Source organism: Eptatretus burgeri, chromosome 17, assembly GCF_056783735.1.
Source record: "Eptatretus burgeri isolate ZD-2024b chromosome 17, Ebu_testis_v1, whole genome shotgun sequence".
In the NCBI taxonomy this organism is placed as follows: domain Eukaryota; kingdom Metazoa; phylum Chordata; class Myxini; order Myxiniformes; family Myxinidae; genus Eptatretus; species Eptatretus burgeri.
In genome coordinates this window covers 32749916-32772472 of record NC_140977.1, presented here as the reverse complement: position 1 = coordinate 32772472, position 22557 = coordinate 32749916, and the positions used below count along the sequence as shown (strand labels likewise).

The 22557-nt window shown below is 45.6% G+C and overlaps 1 protein-coding gene across 1 annotated transcript in view; it reads right to left on the bottom strand.

The window, feature by feature from the left end:
• Positions 1–16646: 16646 nt before the first annotated feature.
• The window catches only part of LOC147009712 (uncharacterized), a 51127-nt gene continuing 45216 nt past the window's right edge, over positions 16647–22557 (bottom strand). Inside the window, exons 5-6 of the mRNA XM_085863373.1 lie at positions 20346–20454; positions 16647–19396 (exon numbers count right to left, since the gene is read on the bottom strand). Coding sequence (XP_085719499.1) covers positions 20369–20454 — 86 coding nt within the window. The 3' untranslated portion in view covers positions 16647–19396; positions 20346–20368. The remainder of the gene's footprint in view (positions 19397–20345; positions 20455–22557) is intronic.

Below are 22557 nucleotides of genomic sequence, written 5' to 3'. Positions count from 1 at the left end.
GTTAAAGGACAAAATAGAGGGAGACTTGGAGAAATGAGGGATGTGGGGAAGAATCAGGGCTCGGGGAAGATGCGGTGTGAACAAGATGGATACAGCCACAAACTCTTAATCACAGAAGTGGAAGGAAAAACTGGAGACTCAGAAAAGAGTTTGGCTTGAGGAGGGAGCGCAGTGGTATAAAAGATCATGGTTGTGGATGGAGGACGACTTGAGATGGTGGTGAACTGTTGTCCTGGTCTTTCACAGGTGGAGTGTTGCATCATACAGTATGCTGTCCTGTCTAATCTGTTAGTACAGTCCTCGTTTGTTGACGTCATATATTCCACCATATCCTTTGAAGAGCATAGGCCATTGTGTGCCAGTAGTGGTACTCTAGTAAATTAAAAGTCCTGCTCTGCTCAAAATCTGTTGTCAAGGACCGCAAATAAACCGGAATACAAAGATACCATTTGAGCTTTTGTCATCAAATTTTCAACAAAGCTTTACTGTGAAAATATGGAGAAGAGAAATTAATAATTTGATCAAAAGGTCAACGTCACATAATGTCATCAATTTTCATCTGATTGACCTGAAATTTTAAGGATTTGCATATTGGGTTACTGAATTGGTACACCAACCAAAAGCGAGAAGCCGATTGTTTTCTTTTTTTTGTCGGTCAAAGGTCAAGGTCACATAGAATTGAAGTTTCATCCCATTGACTTGAAATTTGAACAGGGTTTACATACTGGGTCACTGAAGCATCATGCTTTTGAGGTCAAAAGGTCAAGGTCGCCTAAAATCGTCAATTAGTTTATTTGTTGTTTTCGTCGTCTTTAGCATTTGGAAGAAGCAATCCGAATACAAAGCTGATGCGGATGGGCTTTGCATTTTCAGATGTTTTCTCATTTTGTTTGTGCTTAAATCTAACTTTTTACGGTCACCTCTGATGCCACTCAAAGCAGGGCGACTGGTTTTAAACTTTTAGGTACACGTGATGCAACACACGCCATTAAGTGTGGCTTTGCGACCTGAAATGCAAGGAGCGGACAAAGTTTTTAAACGTTCGATCAGTGCCTGGAGAGGGCGCAATTTACACATATTAGCTGCCTTCTTCAAAAATCCAAAGCTGTAATTTTCTGATCTTCAAAATAATTATCATGATTTTAAATTTCAGAGTTTCAACACTACCTTTCATGATGATTAAAACTGTGTTCGTTTATGTTTGTTATTCCTGTGTTAGAGTGCAGCTCAACATCATGATTGGTGGAAAAAACATCTGTCTATTTGTCGTGGGAAATATTTCCACCCCTCACCTCTCCTCATCCAGATCCCCATCCCCTCCAGATTTCACGACATATCAGCCACAGGAACGAACCTGCATTTATTCCCATGCATATGTATCTATACTAATAAATGTCAGTGTGTGTCAGTCTGTCAGACCATCTCCTCCATAACTCCAAAACCATGAAACCTAGCGGCCCCAAACTTTGCAAGCATACGAGGGGAGCACTAAGGTAGTGCATGAATGAAAACTGGGTGTTTGCATTAATTAAAACAGCCCTTTTGAGGATAATTAATGGCCTTATTTAATTACCCTTTCTCAAGGTGTCAGTCCCTATCAGATTGCTGGGGTCTTAATTTGCCATTCTGTTTGGCCTCATCAACAATGTCTTGACTTGGACCAGCCCATAACAGTTTCTTAACGATAATATACTCAATTTTTTTTTTTTTAAATTTCCTCACTCATTTTATTGAATGCCTGATCATCATACCTACGATTCACTGGATACATTCCAATGCTTATAAATGCCAGGAGACGAAAATGTCCGTGGCTTTATTTCATTTCCGCACATGCCATAACCTCTAGAATCTCTTAATCTGTGCGAAATTTCAATATATAAATTTCTTTATTGACTCCAGCAGCAGTTCTGACTGCTAAAAAAAAGTGTTTGGTTGTCCAATTCGGACATCGCTTTGCATTCGGGGCATCTCTGGGTGCATGGTGTTTATATGACTGATTGGCAATCGCGAAGCGCTTGCCAAGCACTGCAGTTGTGCTGGCAATTATAATATCATCTATATACACATAGCAGAAGTGTAATCCCTGGAGAACTGATCAATAAAACGTTGAAATGTTTTTGCGGCATTGTGTAGTCCAAATGCCATCCACAGGAACTCAAACAGGCCGAAAGGCATGGTGGCTGCTGTCTTCGGGATGTCATCTCAATCCACGGGAATCTGATGGTATGCATGAATGAGGTCGACCTTGGAGAATATTGTCGCACTATGGAGTATAGTGGTAAAATCCTGAATGTGTGGAATGGGGTAGTGGTCTGGAACAGTCACATTGATTAAGAACCGGTAATCCCCACAAGGTCGCCAATCCCCAGGTGTCGTTTTGGGTACCATGTGTAACAGTGAAGACCAACTGCTGGACGATGCTCTGATGATTCCTTGTTGTAACATGCAGTCAAACTCCTAGCGGGTGATACATCATTTCTTGGGTGCTAGTCGGCGAGCACATGCAAAAACAAGGGGTCCTGTGGTATCGATCTGATGTGTGGTCTGGTGCTTGGTGGGCTGGCTTGTCGCCGATGGGGGCTTTATGAAACGGTGGATGCCGTACCGAGAACACAAAGCCGTGTCGAGACATCCAATAAACAGTGATGTTTGATGTCTATGAGGACATTGAAATGATGCAAAAAAATCCACACAAAGGATAGAGTATTTTGTGTTGGCAAGGGTAAACATCCATGGGAATGAGTGACGTAAACCCAAATCAAGCTGAAGGAGGCATTCTCCAAAAGTATCAAGAGCGCTGTTGTTAGCGGCACGTAATGAATATTCCTGTCGATTTTCCTGCACCGCATCAGACGGGGACACAATGCTCACCTCTGCCCCTGTATCCACTAGGAAACGAAAACAGCAATTATGATTCAGGAGGAAGAGAAAGGTACTGATGTATGGCCCACGTGAACTCGTCACCATTAGTTGTGGGCCTCATCATTTTCCCTGTAGCCGGTACGAACATGGTGCTCTTCACTGATGAGCATTAGCACCGAAGGTCACATGGTACCAACACCAAACTGGAATGTTCACTGAAGGTGAAGTCAAATGGAAGATCGAGGTATGGCGTTTCTCACTTCTCCTACCAGGGGTACCCGAGGATGAGCACGATTGGCGTTGCAGATCATGGAATTCCAGGACTAGCTTCTTAAAGTCCGCCATTTTGGATTGTAGTTGTGTGACATGCTGTGCTGGAGGTGTCGCATTAGCCTAGCCACGGTCAGTATAACTGTGTTAATGAGATGATCAGTCATCTCCACAATGGTGGGTCATGCCAGCTCTGCATTAAATGCAAGTATTATGCATATGTGGGCGGGTAACCATTACAAAACCAACTCACGAAGGAGCGATTGGTCAAATGTGGCATTTCGGTCACCGAGAAGCTGCTGCATATGGCGCAGCAGCTGTGTAGGTCTTCAATTCCCTAAATCCTCAGTTGTAAGGAGTTGTTGAAGGTGGCGGTGCTCAGAGGGGATCACGGCCTCCAAAATTGGGGCCTTTATGAGCGTGGCCTTCAAAATCATGTATGGGTTGTTCGTCGGAGGTTGCAGCAGAATGTCTCTCACCCCCGTCGCATATTCTGGTGATAAGGATGCAACAATGTAATTGAACTGCGTCGGCTCAGTAGGAATGCTCCGGGTGTTGAATTGCACTTCGACCTATGTAAACCACAGCTGCGGGTCGTTGGGCCAAAATGGCAGCAGCTTTAACGAAACCGTTGCCACGGATGAAGCTGGTTGATCGACTGGGAAAGGTGCAGCTGCCTGGCTGTTCCCGGTTTATGTTTGGTCGTTTGTACATCCTTGTCCGTCCACTGTATCACGTTGGGGGTCACTAATTTAGCATACAGTGGTGAGAAAAAGTTTGTGAACCCTTTAGAATTTTCTGTATTTCTGCATGTTTGAAATAAAATGTGATCAGATCTTCATCTAAGTCCTTATAATAGATAAAGAGAACCTGGTTAAAGAAATGGCACACAAAAAAATTCTACTTTTTCATTTATTTATTGAGAAAAATCATCCAACATTCAATTTCTTTGTCGGAAAAAGTATGTGAACCTGCAGGTTAATCAGCTCAATTAAGGGGGTAATTACAGTCAGGTGTTTCAATCAATGGGATGACAATCAGGTGTGAGTTTGGGTGGTTCTGTCCTCCATGAAAAACATAAACTTTGTTCGACACCATCAGAATCTGGTCTTCAACACACAGGTTTGTGCAAATGTATCATGCCCTGATCAAAAGAGATTTCTGAGGACCTCAGTAAAAGAGTTGTCGATGCTATCGGTCTGAAAAGAGTTCAAAACCATTTCTAAAGATGTTGGGCTCCACCAATCCACTGTCAGGCAGATAGTGAACAATTGGAGAAAATTCAACACCATTGTTATGCTTTGCCTGGTGTTGGCTTAATGGTTAGGGTTGCAGGCTTGGGATCCCAGGGTCCTGAGTTCAAATCCTGCTTTACCATTGAATTAATACCACGTGGGGTTGACTCAGCCTGTGATCTTTTTGCGGTCGGCAAAATGAGTACCAGCTTGCTGGAATGATTAAGCCATTTGAGTATCCTGCATCAGAATGGTGACTCATCCAGGATTGTGCTCAACAGCCCAGGAGATTGCCTAGGTAACACCAATGCTCTGCACAGAGTATGGTCCCAAGGGAATGAAATGGAGCCAAGGAGACTGCTTCAGCAGCACCAATGTTCTGTATAGTGTATGGTCCCAATGGATGGATGGATGTTATTCTTTCCAGGAGCGGTTGTCCAATGAAAATCACTTCAAGAGCAAGGCGTACAATAATCCAAGAGGTCACAAAGAACCCTAGGGTAATGTCTAAGGATCTGCAGGCCTTAGAGTGATCTTAGAGCACCAGCTTTCAGCTGAGTGACCGTGTTGTTGGCACTGAGATTGGAGTAATTCATACTGCGGCTGGAGATTAGAGTGAACCGTGACTGCTTCAGCACTTCTGTGGCTGGCCCTTTGCTGGTACTGAACCTGGACTGCAGCACTGTGGGATTAAAACCTGGACTCGAAATGTTGGAATGGCTTGCATCCTAATGTCTGGGCTCCAACTGCGGCACAGGCTATTTTTTTAGCCACGGTCTTAACGTCATCTCATGTCGGGACTGCGCCTCATTGGAAGTCGCACCAGCTATGTTGGTTTCATAGCCGTGTAGAAGATGAGAAAATACAATGGGGAAGGATTAACAATGCAAAATACAGAGGGACAAAGGGATTAAAGAGCCAGACACGGGTGCTCGGTTGACAGGGAGCTGTCTATATGTTCAATCCCAGCAACTGTTAACCTGGGTGCTAAAAACTGACTTATGCTTACATTCATTAAGAAACAACTATCTAAGTAACCCCTTCATTAACCCCTATGTCATTTTTGTAACTACCCCATCCTCCCCAATCTGTCTATCAGGATCCTTCCTTCTCAGATGCATCCATCCCTAAGCACATAGTTAACACTTCTACCAGGTGTTTCTATTGAACAGCAAAAATAAAGTGGCTCTGAGGATGAGCACGGCATTTTAAAATCAAACAGCATATAGCAATACTAATAAAAAGTTCAGGAGTCCATGGAGGGGGCACATTTGTCAATAAGGGACAGCAACGCAATTCCTTGTCCATGGGTGAATAATAATTCATGGGACACGTACAACACAGTTTATGGCAGCACAATAAAAAGTCTGTCAGAGACCATGAAAATAGTTTATTGTACAGCAATGCCAGCAGGGTTGTCTGGCAGCACCACCCTTGGCAGCAGCGATGTTGTTCGCTGGCTACAGATGTTGGCAGGTCGTTTGGCAACAAGGGAGAAGGACGGCCGACTCAAAACCTACTAACCCTCTCTGGGGAGAAAATGATGGTGTGCTTAAAAAACTAAAACGCTGATCAGATGTGGCCGTACCTAGCTCGCTGGCAGAGAGGGTGACCGACTGTGATACCTACTCTTATCGAACAATTTGGGATTCAAAGGCTCTCCTCAAATGCCGATTACTCTTTTCTATACTCACCTGTAGCTCAGCCACTCATGAATCCCCAAGGTTCGGTGCATTCAATACTAAACACTCCTTACAATTCTCGGGCAACACTCTCAACCCGCAAGCTACACGTTTGCATACCCACTATGCACAATATTCCTTAGAACAGGCAATTTTCCATCCTCAATGACTTGGTGCTCTGCAGCTTCCATTTTCCAAACCTTCTGACTCCTCCATGTCACCACCACTAACTGGAGGTTCCTTCCAGTAAGGGGGGAGGAGTTGTAGGGGGCACTGCTCTCTATACAAATCTTTCTCACACTACTCATTCCCTTCACCATACACACCTGAAATTTGGCCACACTCTGATTTTACATTCACCACACACCAGCACATTTCCACAGTGTCCACTCATAACAAATTCCTCTGGACCAAGACACAGTAGCAGAAGAAAGGCGTACACTATCACTACAAGTCATCAAATTGCAATCCAATTCAAGCCATGTAAATTTTCTCGCAACTTAATTAAAATTTCATTCAATTTTTCCAAACTTTCCGAAAATTCTCTAAAATACCAATTATCCCATTCAATTTTAACGTCAAATTCTGTTGGTCCTTTGTCCGCTCTGCTTTCTATTCCCCATCAGTCCATTGCTGCTGCTGCTGCCCTATGTCACCTGCGAAGGCCTCATTTCCCTGGGCCCTGGTCTTGTTTTTGGCCCCTAGGTGGGCCCTGGGCCTGTTAATACTGCCCACTGAGGCCCAAAACCTCCCTCCACAACTCTCAAAGATGACTTGGTTGCCCATGCCTACCGCCACCTTTCCTCCAAGGCTAATGGGACCTGACACAACCACTTGTAATGACCCCCTCATATTCTCCTTGGCCTCTGCAAAGCCTGCAACTACCACAGATACCAACAACAGCTCCCTGCTAAATCCATGGTCAACAGTCTCGGCTTATGTGGGGACCAACCGCTGCCTAACATCTAACATGTTTGATCTTAATCGAGCGAGCATCATTTGTCCTCCTTCCTGCCACTCAGCCCTACTCGCTGCAATGCTCCGATCAAGAATGCTGATGGCTATAAGAATCTTCCATCCAAAGATGACATTGCGAGCCGTTGGATGGAATACTTTCAAAAGCTATTAAATCGTCCATCCACTGCAACTGTTGATGCACTTCAAAGCTTTGAATTGCCAGTCGAAGAAGCATTAGGAAGCGTACACACTATGGCAGAACTGTCAAGTACTCAAAAGGATGATACTATCTCTGTGCCAATTACAAGAAAAAGTGCTTGAACAACATCAACGTCTCTATGCTGTCTTCGTCGACTTTTCAAAGGCATTCGAGTCACGAGACCGAAAATTATTGTGGAAGCAGCTAGGCTTATGTGAACGCCCTGGCAAGCTGGTGGGGATGATTGAAAGAATCCACGGTGACATGTCTCTGTTGCTCACGAGACAAGTGAATGTATATGAGGGAAGAGAAGCGAAATCTTTGATCTACGAGTAAGAGAAGCTAAAAAATTAGGGTTAGGACTTCTGGTTCGGGGTTTGCTGTGCATGTCAGTTTGATAAGCAGTTGCTATTTCCACTTCATCAATGCCAAGTTTTCCAAACCGTATCCATCAGGTTTTTCTGTTATATTTTCGTCACTGTGTTGTGGTTTATGTTTTCCTCTGATTGACATGGATACTCCGATTTGATAGGCTTGAACCCTGCTCTGATGATGGAGTTGCACTTCACACCAATAATTCAATTGCTCACTATCCGCATACTGATCTTGCACCTCCCAACCCCCAGGAATACCTTTGGCTGCGAGTACCCCTCTGCTCCCACCTCTTGTACCACCAAAATCGTACCATCCTCAGTTACAATATCTCTCTCTCTCTCTCTCTCTCTCTCTCTCTCTCTCTCTCTCTCTCTCTCTCTCTCTCTCTCTCTCTCTCTCTCTCTCTCTCTCTCTCTCTCTCTCTCTCTCTCTCTCTCTCTCTCTCTCTCTCTCTCTCTCTCTCTCTCTCTCTCTCTCTCTCTCTCTCTCTCTACAAGGATCAACTTTTAACCACTCATCCCAATTCTCTCTTCTCTCATATGTGGTGATTTAAATTGTCACCATGCCAATTGGCTGGGTGTTGGTACCTCTCTCACCAGCCATAGCACTTTAGCAGAGGACTTCTGTGACTCCAAGGGACTGACTCACTCTGTGAACTTTCTCACCTGGATTTCTCCCAATGGTAAATCCTCTCTTCTGGACTTGGTGATGACAAACTACTCCATCAATGTTGCCTGCTCTTCCTGCTCCAATTGAATCAATTGATCATATGCTTATGAGAGTCAACATCCATCTCGCTATTCTCAGAGAGCCCCCTCAGTGCTGGCGAGTCTGGCAGATTGCCAAAGACTGCAAGCAGCCATCACACTTCAGGACTGGTCTCCTATATCTACCACCCCTGACATTAATTCCTACTGGGAATTCCTCCATATAAACCTGCTCTCTCTTATGCACAGATCGATCCCATCTCATCGTCAGCTATTCTACCCTACTTCTCACCCATGGTACACTGAATCATGTGGTGAGGCAGTTGGTTCAGGACAACTTCCCTTCTATTCCTGAAATGCAAACCTGACCGAAGGCAATCTCAAATTATTTCACAAAGCCCACAACAAATGTGTGTCTACTCTCAGGAGAGCCAGAAAACAACATCGGCCCAACCTCAAGATTGAACTTTCATACTTATCTCCCTCTTATAAAACCTGGTGGCACCATTGGTCTGTCTCTCGAGTATACTCATCTTCCATCCTTTCCCTCTCTTCAAATATCACCACAGCCGACTGCTCGTGAGAAGGCCCAATGCCTCAATTCTGCATCATCAATTTAGATTCAGACCGGGTCACTCCACCTTGCAAACTGCCTCTACTCTCCCAATGGATGGAGGCCCTCAATGTGAGACATCAGTGAGATTAGGGCCATCTCTCTAGACGTATCTCGAGCTTTCGATACAGTCTGGTAGCCTGAATTGCTCTCCAAACTCTTACTTTGGCATCCAAGGGCAACTCCACTTTTGGGTTGCTGACTTCCTCTACTCTCATAGCTAATGTCTCGCTCTCAATGGAATCCATTCATCTCCTCTCCCAGTCAAGGCTGACGTCTCCCAAGGTGGAGTTGTAGGCCCATCCTATTCCTAATCTTCATCACCGACCTTTCTGATTCTCAGGAAAATCCTCTTCATCTGTTTGCTGATAACTGCACCCTCTACTATTACATTGCTTTTCCTTCAGATAGGCAGGCAGCAGCCTCTTCACTCTCTTTACACCTTGATAAAATCATAAATTGGTCAAATACTTGAATTGTGTCTATTAATTCTGAATATACTTACATTCTTACTCTACAAAAGGACCGTCTGGAAAATCATCCCATCTACTTTCTCAACAATCCTCTTGAAGAAGTTTAGTCACTCAAACTCCTGGGTCGATCAGCCACGATCTTTCTTGGGCAAACCACATCTCAAGGTTGGTCTCCCAAACCAGCCAACGACTGGCATCCTCCATCATGCAAAGTCCTTCCTTGGTACACCTGAACTCTTATCCACCTATAAGGCCTTCATCCATCATTTGATGGAGTACTGCTCTCCCCTCGAGGCTGGCACCTGTGACTCACATCTTGCTCAGCTTTATGTCATGAAAATCCATTCAAGATCATTAGAATGATGTTGAGTCTATGGGCCTTATCACTTTGCCATTGAAGATAGGTCGGTGGTCTCTCTGTCTTCTACCACCTCCTTTCTGCTCTGCCCTTTCCATGCTTTGTCCCCCCCTCCCCCACAGATTTCTGCAGAGTGCACACAGTCCACCAGCAACCCCCTTCTGGTGAAACTCCCAAAACCCAGAAGTCCTGCTTAAGGCCCAGTCACACCTTGACGTTTTAGCCAGCAATGGCAACGTATTAAAATGTATGTAAAACGCTGGCTTACGTTGAACTTTTGATGTTTTTTTTTTAAAGATTCGGACGTATTCATAGCGACTTGTTCTTATGTATAACGTATTAGTAACGGACACAGAACGTTTCGTTGTGTTATAGATAACTTATACCAATGAATGCTGAACCTGTTGTCGGCCTACACAACCGATGCCCAACGATAGTCTAACTTAGGCATAGCGCGTTGCACGCATCGCCGACGATGTCGTGACGTAGCCTATTAAAAGGCTGACGCACAACGATTCGAATCATAACTGCCGTAGAAATGGAAGCGTCAACATCGCGGTCACACCTTGGCGATCTTGCCAGCGTATGCCGACCTAAGAAAAATGTGTCTAAAACGTTGGGGCACGTCAAATACGGTATGAGTAAGTTTGGTATACGTGAGTACAACGCTAAAGTACGCTATCATACGTCGTAGTAAGTAGAGTACGTCAAGAAATTTTAAACATGTTCAAAATTTTACGACGTACTCAGCATATGACACATGTTCCGCCATGCGATGGGGTTAAGTTTTACACACGATATGTGGACGCTTACACACGTCCACAAAGGCTACTTATAAGCTACTCATAAGTCGAAACACGTCGCGGTAATGTCTTTTTTACGCGAAACTTATTTCTAACTTATGTTTGACGTGCTTTGAACCAATTCTTTACGTAGTCCCAACACACATCGACGTATGTAGACGTATTCCAATGACGTCTTCCGGTCGACAAAAAAAATAAATGAACGTGTTTCTAACTTACAACTGCCATATAAAGACGTGTTCCCAGCGGTTTTGGGAATTGGTATATAAAAATGCTGCTCATAAAAGGGGAACCCAACAGTGTTTTCGAGTCCTTTTTGAGTCGATGTCCATGTCAGCAGTAACAGTATCAGTATCAGTATCAGTATCAGTATTAGTAGTAGTTTGTTCATGTTGGCAGTAGTAGGTGAGTGTGAGGGGGAGGGTGTGGGTTATGATGGATCCTCCTTGCATCCGCGTGTCCACGGGTAGGAGACATCTTTGCACCATTGTTCGAAGTTCTTCGCAGCTAATTTTTTATGGGGCTTTTTCAACAATGAGCTATAGCTTGTTTTTACGATTTACGTCTATTCATAACGGGTTGGACAAATGCACAATGAACTAATAATGTGCATAGAGCGCTTCGATAACTTATAGATACGATATACCAACGAATAATTATCGTGTAGCCGGCGTTCACAAACTCTGCCCAACGATAGCCTAACTTATCCATATCGTGCGGCAGTTTATCTTTGCCGGTGACGTGGGGTTTGCTATTCATAGGCTGCCACTCAACGATTTAAATGGCTGCATCTCCACTATTGAAAGTAGACGCTTGCGCTCAACAATTGGATTTTTTTTACACTCAACGACTTTTAAACGGTACCACTCAGCTATTTTCATTGTTTACAATGAACGATTTAAATTGCTGTCACTCGCCTTTGTTTTTTGACGCTGGGGTTTGGAAATTTGAAGCGTTTCTTCTGAACGTGTTAAAACGCTCAAACTCGACTATTTTAAATAGACGCTGCCGATGGACAATTGGAATCATAGCCAAGCTAGACATCGAAGTGTGAACATCCTCATCATGACGAAGAAAAGTTTGAAGAATGCTGCAAATAAGTGTCCTGGCCGTGGCCGTGGACGCTGACGCAAGGACGATCCATTATACCGACGTCTTTCAGCCGATGAGTAACTTAAAAGTAACGTCTGTCGATGTGTGGCAACGATCGCGTAACGTGCCAACAACACGTTAATCATAGGTTAGAAATAAGTTTCGGGTACGCTAAACATTACCTCGGCGTGTCTCAACTTATGATTAACTTACAAGTAGCATGTGTTGACGTCTGTCAACGATCGCAGACCGTGCATACAACTTGTGGCCAGCGTAGCGGAACGTGTGAGTCATACGCCGGCATACGTCGTGAAATTTCATGCATGCAAAAATTTGAGGACAACCGAAAAGTACAACGTTTAAAGCCAGCGTACAACGACGTATGGCAGTGTTTTTCAGCGTCCTCTCAATGTTATCAAAACTTACCCATAACGTATTCAACATGTGCCAGCGTTTTCGAAAAAATTTTCAAAAATCGGCATACGTTGGCTAAAACGTCAAGGTGTGACCAGGCCTTTAGCTCCACTCATTCGTTCTTTTTTTCCCCCACCTCTGGAACCAACTCCCACATTCTCTTAAATCTCAACTCTTCCCTCCAGCTTTTAAAGACAGCTGTTTGTCACCATCTCAGATCATCCCCCATCAAAAACCATGATCATTTCTACTCCAATTAACTCCACCCCAAGCACGCATCCCTAAAAATTTCCAGTTTTTCCTTCTTGAGAGTTTGCTTCCGTATCCATATTTTCCACCCCTTGTATCATTCCCGACCCTTCATGCTCTCCGCCACGGAAGGTGAAGGAGGTTATGTTTTAACCCCTCTCTGTCTGTTTGTCTGATTGTTTATGTACAGGATATCTCAAAAAGTTGTGGACAGTTTTGGATGAAACTTCGTGAAGATGTTGGGTGTCTGGCGAGGACGAATTGATTCGACTTTGGTGAAGATCCCAATCCGTATCTGGATACGATTTGTTAAACTTTTAAAATGATTCTTCACCATTGAAAGATCGGGCCAAAAACGATATAGTACTGTATAGCATATTTCTAAAATGTATTGGGCCCGATATGTTTTTTTTTTTTTTTTTTTCTCTCTCTCTCTCTCTCTCTCTCTCTCTCTCTCTCTCTCTCTCTCTCTCTCTCTCTCTCTCTCTCTCTCTCTCTCTCTCTCTCTCTCTCTCTCTCTCTCTCTCTCTCTCTCTCTCTCTCTCTCTCTCTCTCTCTCTCTCTCTCTCTCTCTCTCTCTCTCTCTCTCTCTCTCTCTTCGATCTCTCTCTCTCTCTCTCTCTCTCTCTCTCTCTCTCTCTCTCTCTCTCTCTCTCTCTCTCTCTCTCTCTCTCTCTTCGATCTCTCTCTCTCTCTCTCTCTCTCTCTCTCTCTCTCTCTCTCTCTCTCTCTCTCTCTCTCTCTCTCTCTCTCTCTCTCTCTCTCTCTCTCTCTCTCTCTCTCTCTCTCTCTCTCTCTCTCTCTCTCTCTCTCTCTCTCTCTCTCTCTCTCTCTCTCTCTCTCTCTCTCTCTCTCTCTCTCTCTCTCTCTCTCTCTCTCTCTCTCTCTCTCTCTCTCTCTCTCTCTCTCTCTCTCTCTCTCTCTCTCTCTCTCTCTCTCTCTCTCTCTCTCTCTCTCTCTCTCTCTCTCTCTCTCTCTCTCTCTCTCTCTCTCTCTCTCTCTCTCTCTCTCTCTCTCTCTCTCTCTCTCTCTCTCTCTCTCTCTCTCTCTCTCTCTCTCTCTCTCTCTCTCTCTCTCTCTCTCTCTCTCTCTCTCTCTCTCTCTCTCTCTCTCTCTCTCTCTCTCTCTCTCTCTCTCTCTCTCTCTCTCTCTCTCTCTCTCTCTCTCTCTCTCTCTCTCTCTCTCTCTCTCTCTCTCTCTCTCTCTCTCTCTCTCTCTCTCTCTCTCTCTCTCTCTCTCTCTCTCTCTCTCTCTCTCTCTCTCTCTCTCTCTCTCTCTCTCTCTCTCTCTCTCTCTCTCTCTCTCTCTCTCTCTCTCTCTCTCTCTCTCTCTCTCTCTCTCTCTCTCTCTCTCTCTCTCTCTCTCTCTCTCTCTCTCTCTCTCTCTCTCTCTCTCTCTCTCTCTCTCTCTCTCTCTCTCTCTCTCTCTCTCTCTCTCTCTCTCTCTCTCTCTCTCTCTCTCTCTCTCTCTCTCTCTCTCTCTCTCTCTCTCTCTCTCTCTCTCTCTCTCTCTCTCTCTCTCTCTCTCTCTCTCTCTCTCTCTCTCTCTCTCTCTCTCTCTCTCTCTCTCTCTCTCTCTCTCTCTCTCTCTCTCTCTCTCTCTCTCTCTCTCTCTCTCTCTCTCTCTCTCTCTCTCTCTCTCTCTCTCTCTCTCTCTCTCTCTCTCTCTCTCTCTCTCTCTCTCTCTCTCTCTCTCTCTCTCTCTCTCTCTCTCTCTCTCTCTCTCTCTCTCTCTCTCTCTCTCTCTCTCTCTCTCTCTCTCTCTCTCTCTCTCTCTCTCTCTCTCTCTCTCTCTCGATCTCTCTCTCTCTCTCTCTCTCTCTCTCTCTCTCTCTCTCTCTCTCTCTCTCTCTCTCTCTCTCTCTCTCTCTCTCTCTCTCTCTCTCTCTCTCTCTCTCTCTCTCTCTCTCTCTCTCTCTCTCTCTCTCTCTCTCTCTCTCTCTCTCTCTCTCTCTCTCTCTCTCTCTCTCTCTCTCTCTCTCTCTCTCTCTCTCTCTCTCTCTCTCTCTCTCTCTCTCTCTCTCTCTCTCTCTCTCTCTCTCTCTCTCTCTCTCTCTCTCTCTCTCTCTCTCTCTCTCTCTCTCTCTCTCTCTCTCTCTCTCTCTCTCTCTCTCTCTCTCTCTCTCTCTCTCTCTCTCTCTCTCTCTCTCTCTCTCTCTCTCTCTCTCTCTCTCTCTCTCTCTCTCTCTCTCTCTCTCTCTCTCTCTCTCTCTCTCTCTCTCTCTCTCTCTCTCTCTCTCTCTCTCTCTCTCTCTCTCTCTCTCTCTCTCTCTCTCTCTCTCTCTCTCTCTCTCTCTCTCTCTCTCTCTCTCTCTCTCTCTCTCTCTCTCTCTCTCTCTCTCTCTCTCTCTCTCTCTCTCTCTCTCTCTCTCTCTCTCTCTCTCTCTCTCTCTCTCTCTCTCTCTCTCTCTCTCTCTCTCTCTCTCTCTCTCTCTCTCTCTCTCTCTCTCTCTCTCTCTCTCTCTCTCTCTCTCTCTCTCTCTCTCTCTCTCTCTCTCTCTCTCTCTCTCTCTCTCTCTCTCTCTCTCTCTCTCTCTCTCTCTCTCTCTCTCTCTCTCTCTCTCTCTCTCTCTCTCTCTCTCTCTCTCTCTCTCTCTCTCTCTCTCTCTCTCTCTCTCTCTCTCTCTCTCTCTCTCTCTCTCTCTCTCTCTCTCTCTCTCTCTCTCTCTCTCTCTCTCTCTCTCTCTCTCTCTCTCTCTCTCTCTCTCTCTCTCTCTCTCTCTCTCTCTCTCTCTCTCTCTCTCTCTCTCTCTCTCTCTCTCTCTCTCTCTCTCTCTCTCTCTCTCTCTCTCTCTCTCTCTCTCTCTCTCTCTCTCTCTCTCTCTCTCTCTCTCTCTCTCTCTCTCTCTCTCTCTCTCTCTCTCTCTCTCTCTCTCTCTCTCTCTCTCTCTCTCTCTCTCTCTCTCTCTCTCTCTCTCTCTCTCTCTCTCTCTCTCTCTCTCTCTCTCTCTCTCTCTCTCTCTCTCTCTCTCTCTCTCTCTCTCTCTCTCTCTCTCTCTCTCTCTCTCTCTCTCTCTCTCTCTCTCTCTCTCTCTCTCTCTCTCTCTCTCTCTCTCTCTCTCTCTCTCTCTCTCTCTCTCTCTCTCTCTCTCTCTCTCTCTCTCTCTCTCTCTCTCTCTCTCTCTCTCTCTCTCTCTCTCTCTCTCTCTCTCTCTCTCTCTCTCTCTCCTGTTCCTTTTGTACTGTTGCATTCTGATCTGTTTGTTCTGTGTTCTAGCTGTTTTACGAGCCTTGACGGTATACGAAATTGTAAAATAGTCATATGATGACAGCGGAAATGGTATTTATGTTTGGGCAGGAATAGTTGGTGTTCTTTTTTAACCTTCGAAGATTGAAGGGAAACACAAAAGTGAGTGTGATTTGTATAAAGGAACTTATTTTTGCAGATAATGTCGCCCTGATTTCATCCAATCTGGGTGACATGCAAACAACTCTCAACCTCTTTAATATACTGAAGCTTCCACAAAGTGCGGCCTTACCATCAACATGAATAAAACAATTGATGCACTACGTACCACTTAACACTACCAAATACGGACCCTCATTGTCTGTATAAACGATGAACCTTTCAAAACAGTGCACAGTTTCACTTACTTAGGGAGCACTGTAACAGACACACCATCTGTCGAGATGGAGATAAATAATCGCATCCAAGCTGCGTCTGTTGCTTTTGGACGTTAGGAAAACAAAGTCTGGTTATAGCATGGAATTATGTGTGTGACCAAGTGCACGCTACACAAAGTTGTGATCCTTCTTACATTGCTCTATTCTGCTGAGACTTTACAGAGAGTATAAAACACTTGAGAGGATAATCTTGAAAATCAAGTGGCAGGATAAAGTCTCCAATGTTGATGTACTAAAGCATGCCGACATGTCCAGTGTTGAAGCAAAACTCATTTCTTTGCAACTCTACTGGACAGGCTATGTTATCAGATTGGATGACAATGGATACCCCAAGAATAGCCTTGTATGGCAAACCTAAGGAAGGTACTCGGCAGGTGGAGGGAGCCAATAAATTGTGATTCAACGATGTTCTGAAACACCATCTTAAAGCACCAGAAATCAATATTGATAATTGAGACGAGCTTGCTCAAGACCGTTCAACGTGGAAGCTGGGATGAAGACCATATTAACAAATAGGGACAACAGTACGTTACAAAGAGGGGCAACAGCCATCACCTTCTGCTTGGCTGTGACACTCACTGCTGGATGCAGTCAGTGTGGAAGAACTTTCCAGGCCATCATGGGGTTGTTGTCGCATGTACGTCCAACACAAGCACCAGAATGTTTCTCATCAGTCCTCGTCAACCACAATAGACAGCCAATGATGATGATGTGTGTGTGTGTGTGTGTGTGTGTGTGTGTGTGTGTGTGTGTGTGTGTGTGTGTGTGTGTGTGTGTGTGTGTGTGTGTGTGTGTGTGTGTGTGTGTGTGTGTGTGTGTGTGTGTGTGTGTGCGCGCGTGTGCGCGTGTTGTTATCTCCATATGCAGGTTTTAGAATGTGGAATGGAGTCCTCCCAGGGCTCTCTTTCAGTAAGGGATCAAGTGATTCATGGACGAAGCTGTGAAATTTTTCTTGTTTTCTAAATTTTGGTCCGAGGGCTCTTTTGAGGATGGTCATTGAGCCCCAGGACAGCTTCCAACGGAAATTCTTTGTAATAATAGTCCCAGGGATGGGTTTTAAGATCTCAATAAGGTTTTTCTTAATCGTTCCCATTGCTACAATTATCACTGTTACAATTCCAGCACTCTTCAACTTCAAGGATCTTTTGTCTTCATTTTTGAGATCATGGCATTTGGTCATTTTCTTGATTTCTGCGTTGTTTAATCTCTGGGTACTGACACATCAATTAGCAATACAGTACTGTGTTTTCCTTTTTTGTAACTCAATACTATGTCCGGTCACAATTCTTTGTTGAGCAAGTTCATGCTCGATGGGATCATCAGGTCGAACGTGAGCATTACTTCCTTGTCTTCAATGATTGATTTTGGTTCATGTTTCCATGAGTTTTCTGAAACTAGGATATTGAGATTTTTGCAGATGTGCTGGCAGATTACTCTATATACCTTCTTGTGCCTTTGTGTGTACAGCTGCTCTGACATGAGCGTTTTACATCCCGATCGGAGGTGGGTATTATTAGTCCTACGATTTTCTTAAAGCCATATGCGTAATGTCCCTAAGGTATCTCTAACCCACCTTGCAAAAAAATTCCAAACACAGGTGTGAATAAAAGATGTCTCTCATGAAATTTAAACTGCAATGAATAAATTCAGACTGGGCATTTGTTCGCCATCCCCGTTGAGCTGACCTCTTCTGAGCCATTCCAATAAGTCTTATTTGTCTTTGCCCAATTTGTCCAACTCATGTTTTTCTTTTTTTATAATCTTCCTGCTCTTTTATGGTTCTCCCAGTTTTTGGTGATATTTTGCTTTTGTCGTTTTTGCATTCGTTGGGGTTGTATTCATTGCTGTTTCGATTTCATGAGAGACATGTTTTATTCACACCTGTCTTTGGAAATTTTTTTGCAAGGTGGGTTAGAGATACCTTTTCTAGCTTTCTGTCTTTGTGTTTGCATACAAATTGGATTGGTTAGTCTGTTGAACTTTTCAAGAACTCAGCCAATCCGAGACTTGTCACTCTGTGGACTTGGTTGAACTCCAGTGGTTGATTACGTCCTCCTCTTTTCGCCCTCAGCCGCCCTCCTCCTCCACCTTTCCCCCCTCTTTTCCAGATACATTCAATTCTGTTCTCCCAGAATTCCTCTCATCTTTCCCACATGCATATATAACTTCTATATAGCCCAATATAGACAGCACGTCCTGTTACTGGCCTCACAAAATGCTTTCAACAAACAATCTAACACAGCTCATGAAAATAGGACATTATATTTTCAACACGAGACTTTTACAAGGCATCCATCCATCTGTGCACTCCATGGGCTGGCAGGATGTTCTAGCGGTATGCACACTCACCTCTGAACCATCGAGCCTGGGTTTGAATCTCAGCCAAGCTACAAACTGTCGTCCTGTTGTCTCGCAGGCATGGTGAGGCATCAATGTGTGTTCCCTCTCTCGGGTGGACGATAAACTGGGCGTCCCATCTGCCGGTTGTGAGGTCATGGATGGTAAAAATCCAACGGTGTCCTTCGCGAAGAGTTAGCGAGCTATCGCCGGCACACTGAACAAAGTACAACCTACAAGGGGCACTGCATCAGTGTCGAACAGTTCTCTCCGCCTATGGCATCCAATGATGCAAGCAGCAGCCACAGGCTGCATACAAAATGGTGGTGATGATGTTCATTTGGAAGTGCTATGATCACTGTCAACCATCACGAAGAACCAATATTATTTAAGTTGGAGAAATAAAAGAATATAACTTGCCAAATGTCATGTTTTACAGAAGTGCTTTGCATCTGTGTTGAAGCAGATAATGGCAGAATAAGAGGGTGGGGGGTTTAAATCAGACAGATCATTCATTTTGAAAAATAACTGCTGAAAACTTTCTCTTCAAAAGTCTCATTTCAGCCAGTGTGGCAAGATAAGTACTGTGTCGACCCTTCTAAAATAACAGGTTTTCAGACTCGATGGAGAAGCCATTTTATGATTTTTCTTTAAAAAAAAATAAAAAAATGAGAGAACTGCTGAGCTCCTGTACAATTTAACTTAAAAAGCGAGCGAGATTTATGGTTTCCATTAGACTTTTCACATTTAAAATATTCATTCCATTTATGATCCAGCAGGTGGGCTGAAACTTTGTAAAACCTTCATCTAACCTGTTTGTTGAAGACCCTAGTATATCTGGTATATTGCTGACCAGAAGCCATACACTTTTTTTTCTTTTTCTGTCCCTCTTTGTGGTTCCACGAGGATTGTTCAAATTTCACGAGCAGATTGTGATGGAAATTTAGAATATTTTAATATCAAAATGGCATCAAGTGAGGTGGGCTATGAGCTGGGTGTTGGCTTCGTGGCTAGAGTGGTGGCTTGGGATGCTCGGGGTCCTGAGTTCGAGCCCCGCTGGCCACTGGATTAACATCAGGGGGGTTGACTCAGCCTGTCATCCTTCCGAAGGTCGGCGAAATGAGTACCAGTGCACTGGTAATTATCCCTGCAGGGTTGGAGGTGACGAAAGGGTTGGCGTCAGTCATCCGGCCGTAAAAACATTGCCACAAGAAAGGGTACCATGATTGGAGCCCCCAAAAAGCTGACCCCTGCTCAGGAAAAAAAGGCTTTAAAATGGTGTGATGATGATCAAGTGAGGTGGGCTGATAGGATAGTCTTGACTCGAGAGGGTTAGAGCTGGGTGATCATCCTCTCTTATGAATTGGACAAAAGCTGTCTCGTCTGGATTTGAATCGAGATCCACCTATTAACTGTCATTCCGGTTCGAATCTAGACCCAGGTATGATGCAGGAGCCATGTAGTAGCATGAGTTGGTGGAAATGACAGATCCCACAGTGTCTTTAGCAAAGAGTACCGTACGCGAGTTATTGCTGGGAATCTGAACTGTATCTGCAGATGTCCTCCTGCAGTTGCGTTACTTTATATTCGGTGGTTGGTGGCAGGATTTGCATTCTGGCCACTCTTCATTCTGCAAACTCTTCCGTAAACTCTTAAAGAATTAAACTCTTCATTCCGCAAAACACAAGAAAAACGCAAACAAAACTGAAAACCCTTCCGTGGGAGTACCTCCTGCGCAGCTGTCCTTCGCAGGGCAACTCACTGGATGATGGGATTGGGACAAACCCTTCGGGACTCCCATTTTTTAATGATAGGAGGAAAAGCATGGGGTAACCTTCCTTCCTGGGTCGGATTGCGGTGATGTGTGTCGCGATGGTGCTGAGGTGTCTTCCACCTCCTCGGGCAGAAGGCAGTCTCCTCGGGTTAACCTGAGGCGGTCCTTTTGGGGGGGCACCTGGAATGTCCTATTCCTAAGAGAGGATGATCACGTGTCTCTGTTATCATCTGAGCTCCAGCGTTTGGACATCGGTATTGCAGCACTCTCTGAGGTTCGGAGACCGGATAGTGGTGAGATCATGGCAGGGAGTGACACTTACCGTTGGTCTGGTCGCTCTGATGGTTAACATTCCCAAGGAGTTGCTGTAGCTGTTCCCGTAGGTTCCTGTTCCCGCAAACCACCATTCAGGTCCCGTAGGTGAGATATCTCTGTAAGTACATGTGTAGTTAGCCCCAAACCCATTGTTTAGAGGGAATAAATGTGATTCATTCGGGCTGCGATGCTTTGAGATAGCCGTTTTTCTGTTCTATCTTTATTTTGAACCAACCACGCTCCAACCATCACACAACAACCACCAACCACAATGCCGCTTCACAACAACAACAACGCGAACAGCCACGATCTTTACCTTCACAACTCGCTCCCGCAAACATCGCATCACCGCCATTCCAAACGGCACCATGGCCATAAACCACCTCCATAAACCCTCCACCACCTTCACCTGTCTCCTTCTGCGGCCATTCCCGCAGCACCTGTGAGCACTGAGCGTCGGGTTGTCCTGGGCTCGTACAAGATGCGCGCTGAGCCGTGAGGGCAAAATGCAGCCTTTCCGAGGAGAATTCGGATCAGGAATACTACACGCCCACTTCTGATCCGTCCAATCAGCAAGCGCGGGGCGGTTTGGCCCCGCCTCCAGACACGTCTGTGTGGAATCGAGATATGCAAATTCTAGGATCAGGGGAGATTCATGCCCCTTTTTCTCCGTCCAATGGGCGAGCGTGGCTCCGCCCCCGAGCTAGTTCTGATCCGGAAATTTGCATATGTGTTCTCCTGCCGGCCTATAAAGCGCCGAGCGCAGAGTCGGTTTGGGCAGAGTCGGCCTTGGAAGAGCAGAGAGTGGCAGAAAAGCGAAGAGTCGGTTTGGGGAGAGTCGGCCTTGGAAGAGCGGAGAGTGGCAGAAGAGCGGAGTCGGTTTGGGGAGAGTCGGCCTTGGAAGAGCGGAGAGTGGCAGAAGAGCGGAGAGAGTTTTGGGCAGAATCAGTTTGGAGCGAGGAGTGGAGTCGGGAGGAGAGGGCGTCCCGGTGGTTTTCGGCAGTCGGCTGAGGAGAATTGGGGGAAGAGACCAAGGAGTTCGGGTCCGAGGCAAGGAAGACGGCGGTCGGCGACGAGGTCGCAGTGGAATCGCTCGTCACGGGACCCAAGCAAGCCAGCGATACTCTTTCCCCAGAGCATGAACAATTCCCCCCCTTTTTCCCCCGCGCTGAGATAGTGCGAAAAAGGGGCCCCGTTCCCACCCCACTCCAAGCAGTGCCAACGAAACCCGCGAAGGAGCACAAAGTCGGGGCACCACCGTGCTGCCACATTTGCGGCTCATCACAACGACGCGGGTAGGACCCACCCGGTCTCGCGGACCTGACCGCTCTTTCAGGTCCCGCGCAAATATTGGCCCACAGGGCCCGTCTGCCCCCTTGTCTTTGAGGGTGGCCTTTTCTTTTGTTTCTGTGTAAACGTGTGTGTGTGGCGCCAGTCTGGTGAAGTAAAACTGTTAAGTGTTGCCGTGTGTCGGTCTTATTCGGTAGTATCTCTGCGTCATTGTTTCTTTTGTTACATTTGCTTTTTGTGCATAATTGTTTTAATTGTATATGTGTGCTCTCCGTGTGCCGCGGAATAAATGTGCATCATGTTGAACCGTTTTTCCCGTTTCGCTTCGTCTTTTCTTTAATTGAATCTCCATCTTGCTTCAGTAAAGGGTTGGTAGTGGGCTTAATAAGCCTGATAATTAATCGGAACCATCGAGGCCCACGATAACACTGCTCGGTTATCCCGATAGTACGGAACGGATCGCTTAAGCGGCTCGTGTCCGGAGTCGACCTGCGGCGAGGTGCGATCGCCCGGTCTACCCTCCACGTGGGTACTTAGGTAGGTCGAGTTTGGCGAACAACCCTATCCCACGCGGGGGGCCGATTGGCACAATCGTGGTGAGGCCGAAAGGCCCACCCGTGACTAGCTCCCGGCGTTAGTCTGAGAGGGTCACGACAGAATTGTCGGTCGGGTGGGCGACGTGCCACGATTCGAGTTACGTGGCCGTTCGCATGCCGGCGGGCGCGAATTCGCAACAGTATTACGAAACTAAGGATTCCGTTACTCCTTGGGTGTCATTTCCCTGGTCTCTGTCTATGCTCCGACTGAGGTGATTGACCTTACCGTGAAGGATGCATTCTATACCACGATTGAGTCTGTGGTTGATCAGTACTCCCAGGCGAATTACTCCACTCGTCTTGGGGGATTTCAACGCATCGACTGGCACTCAT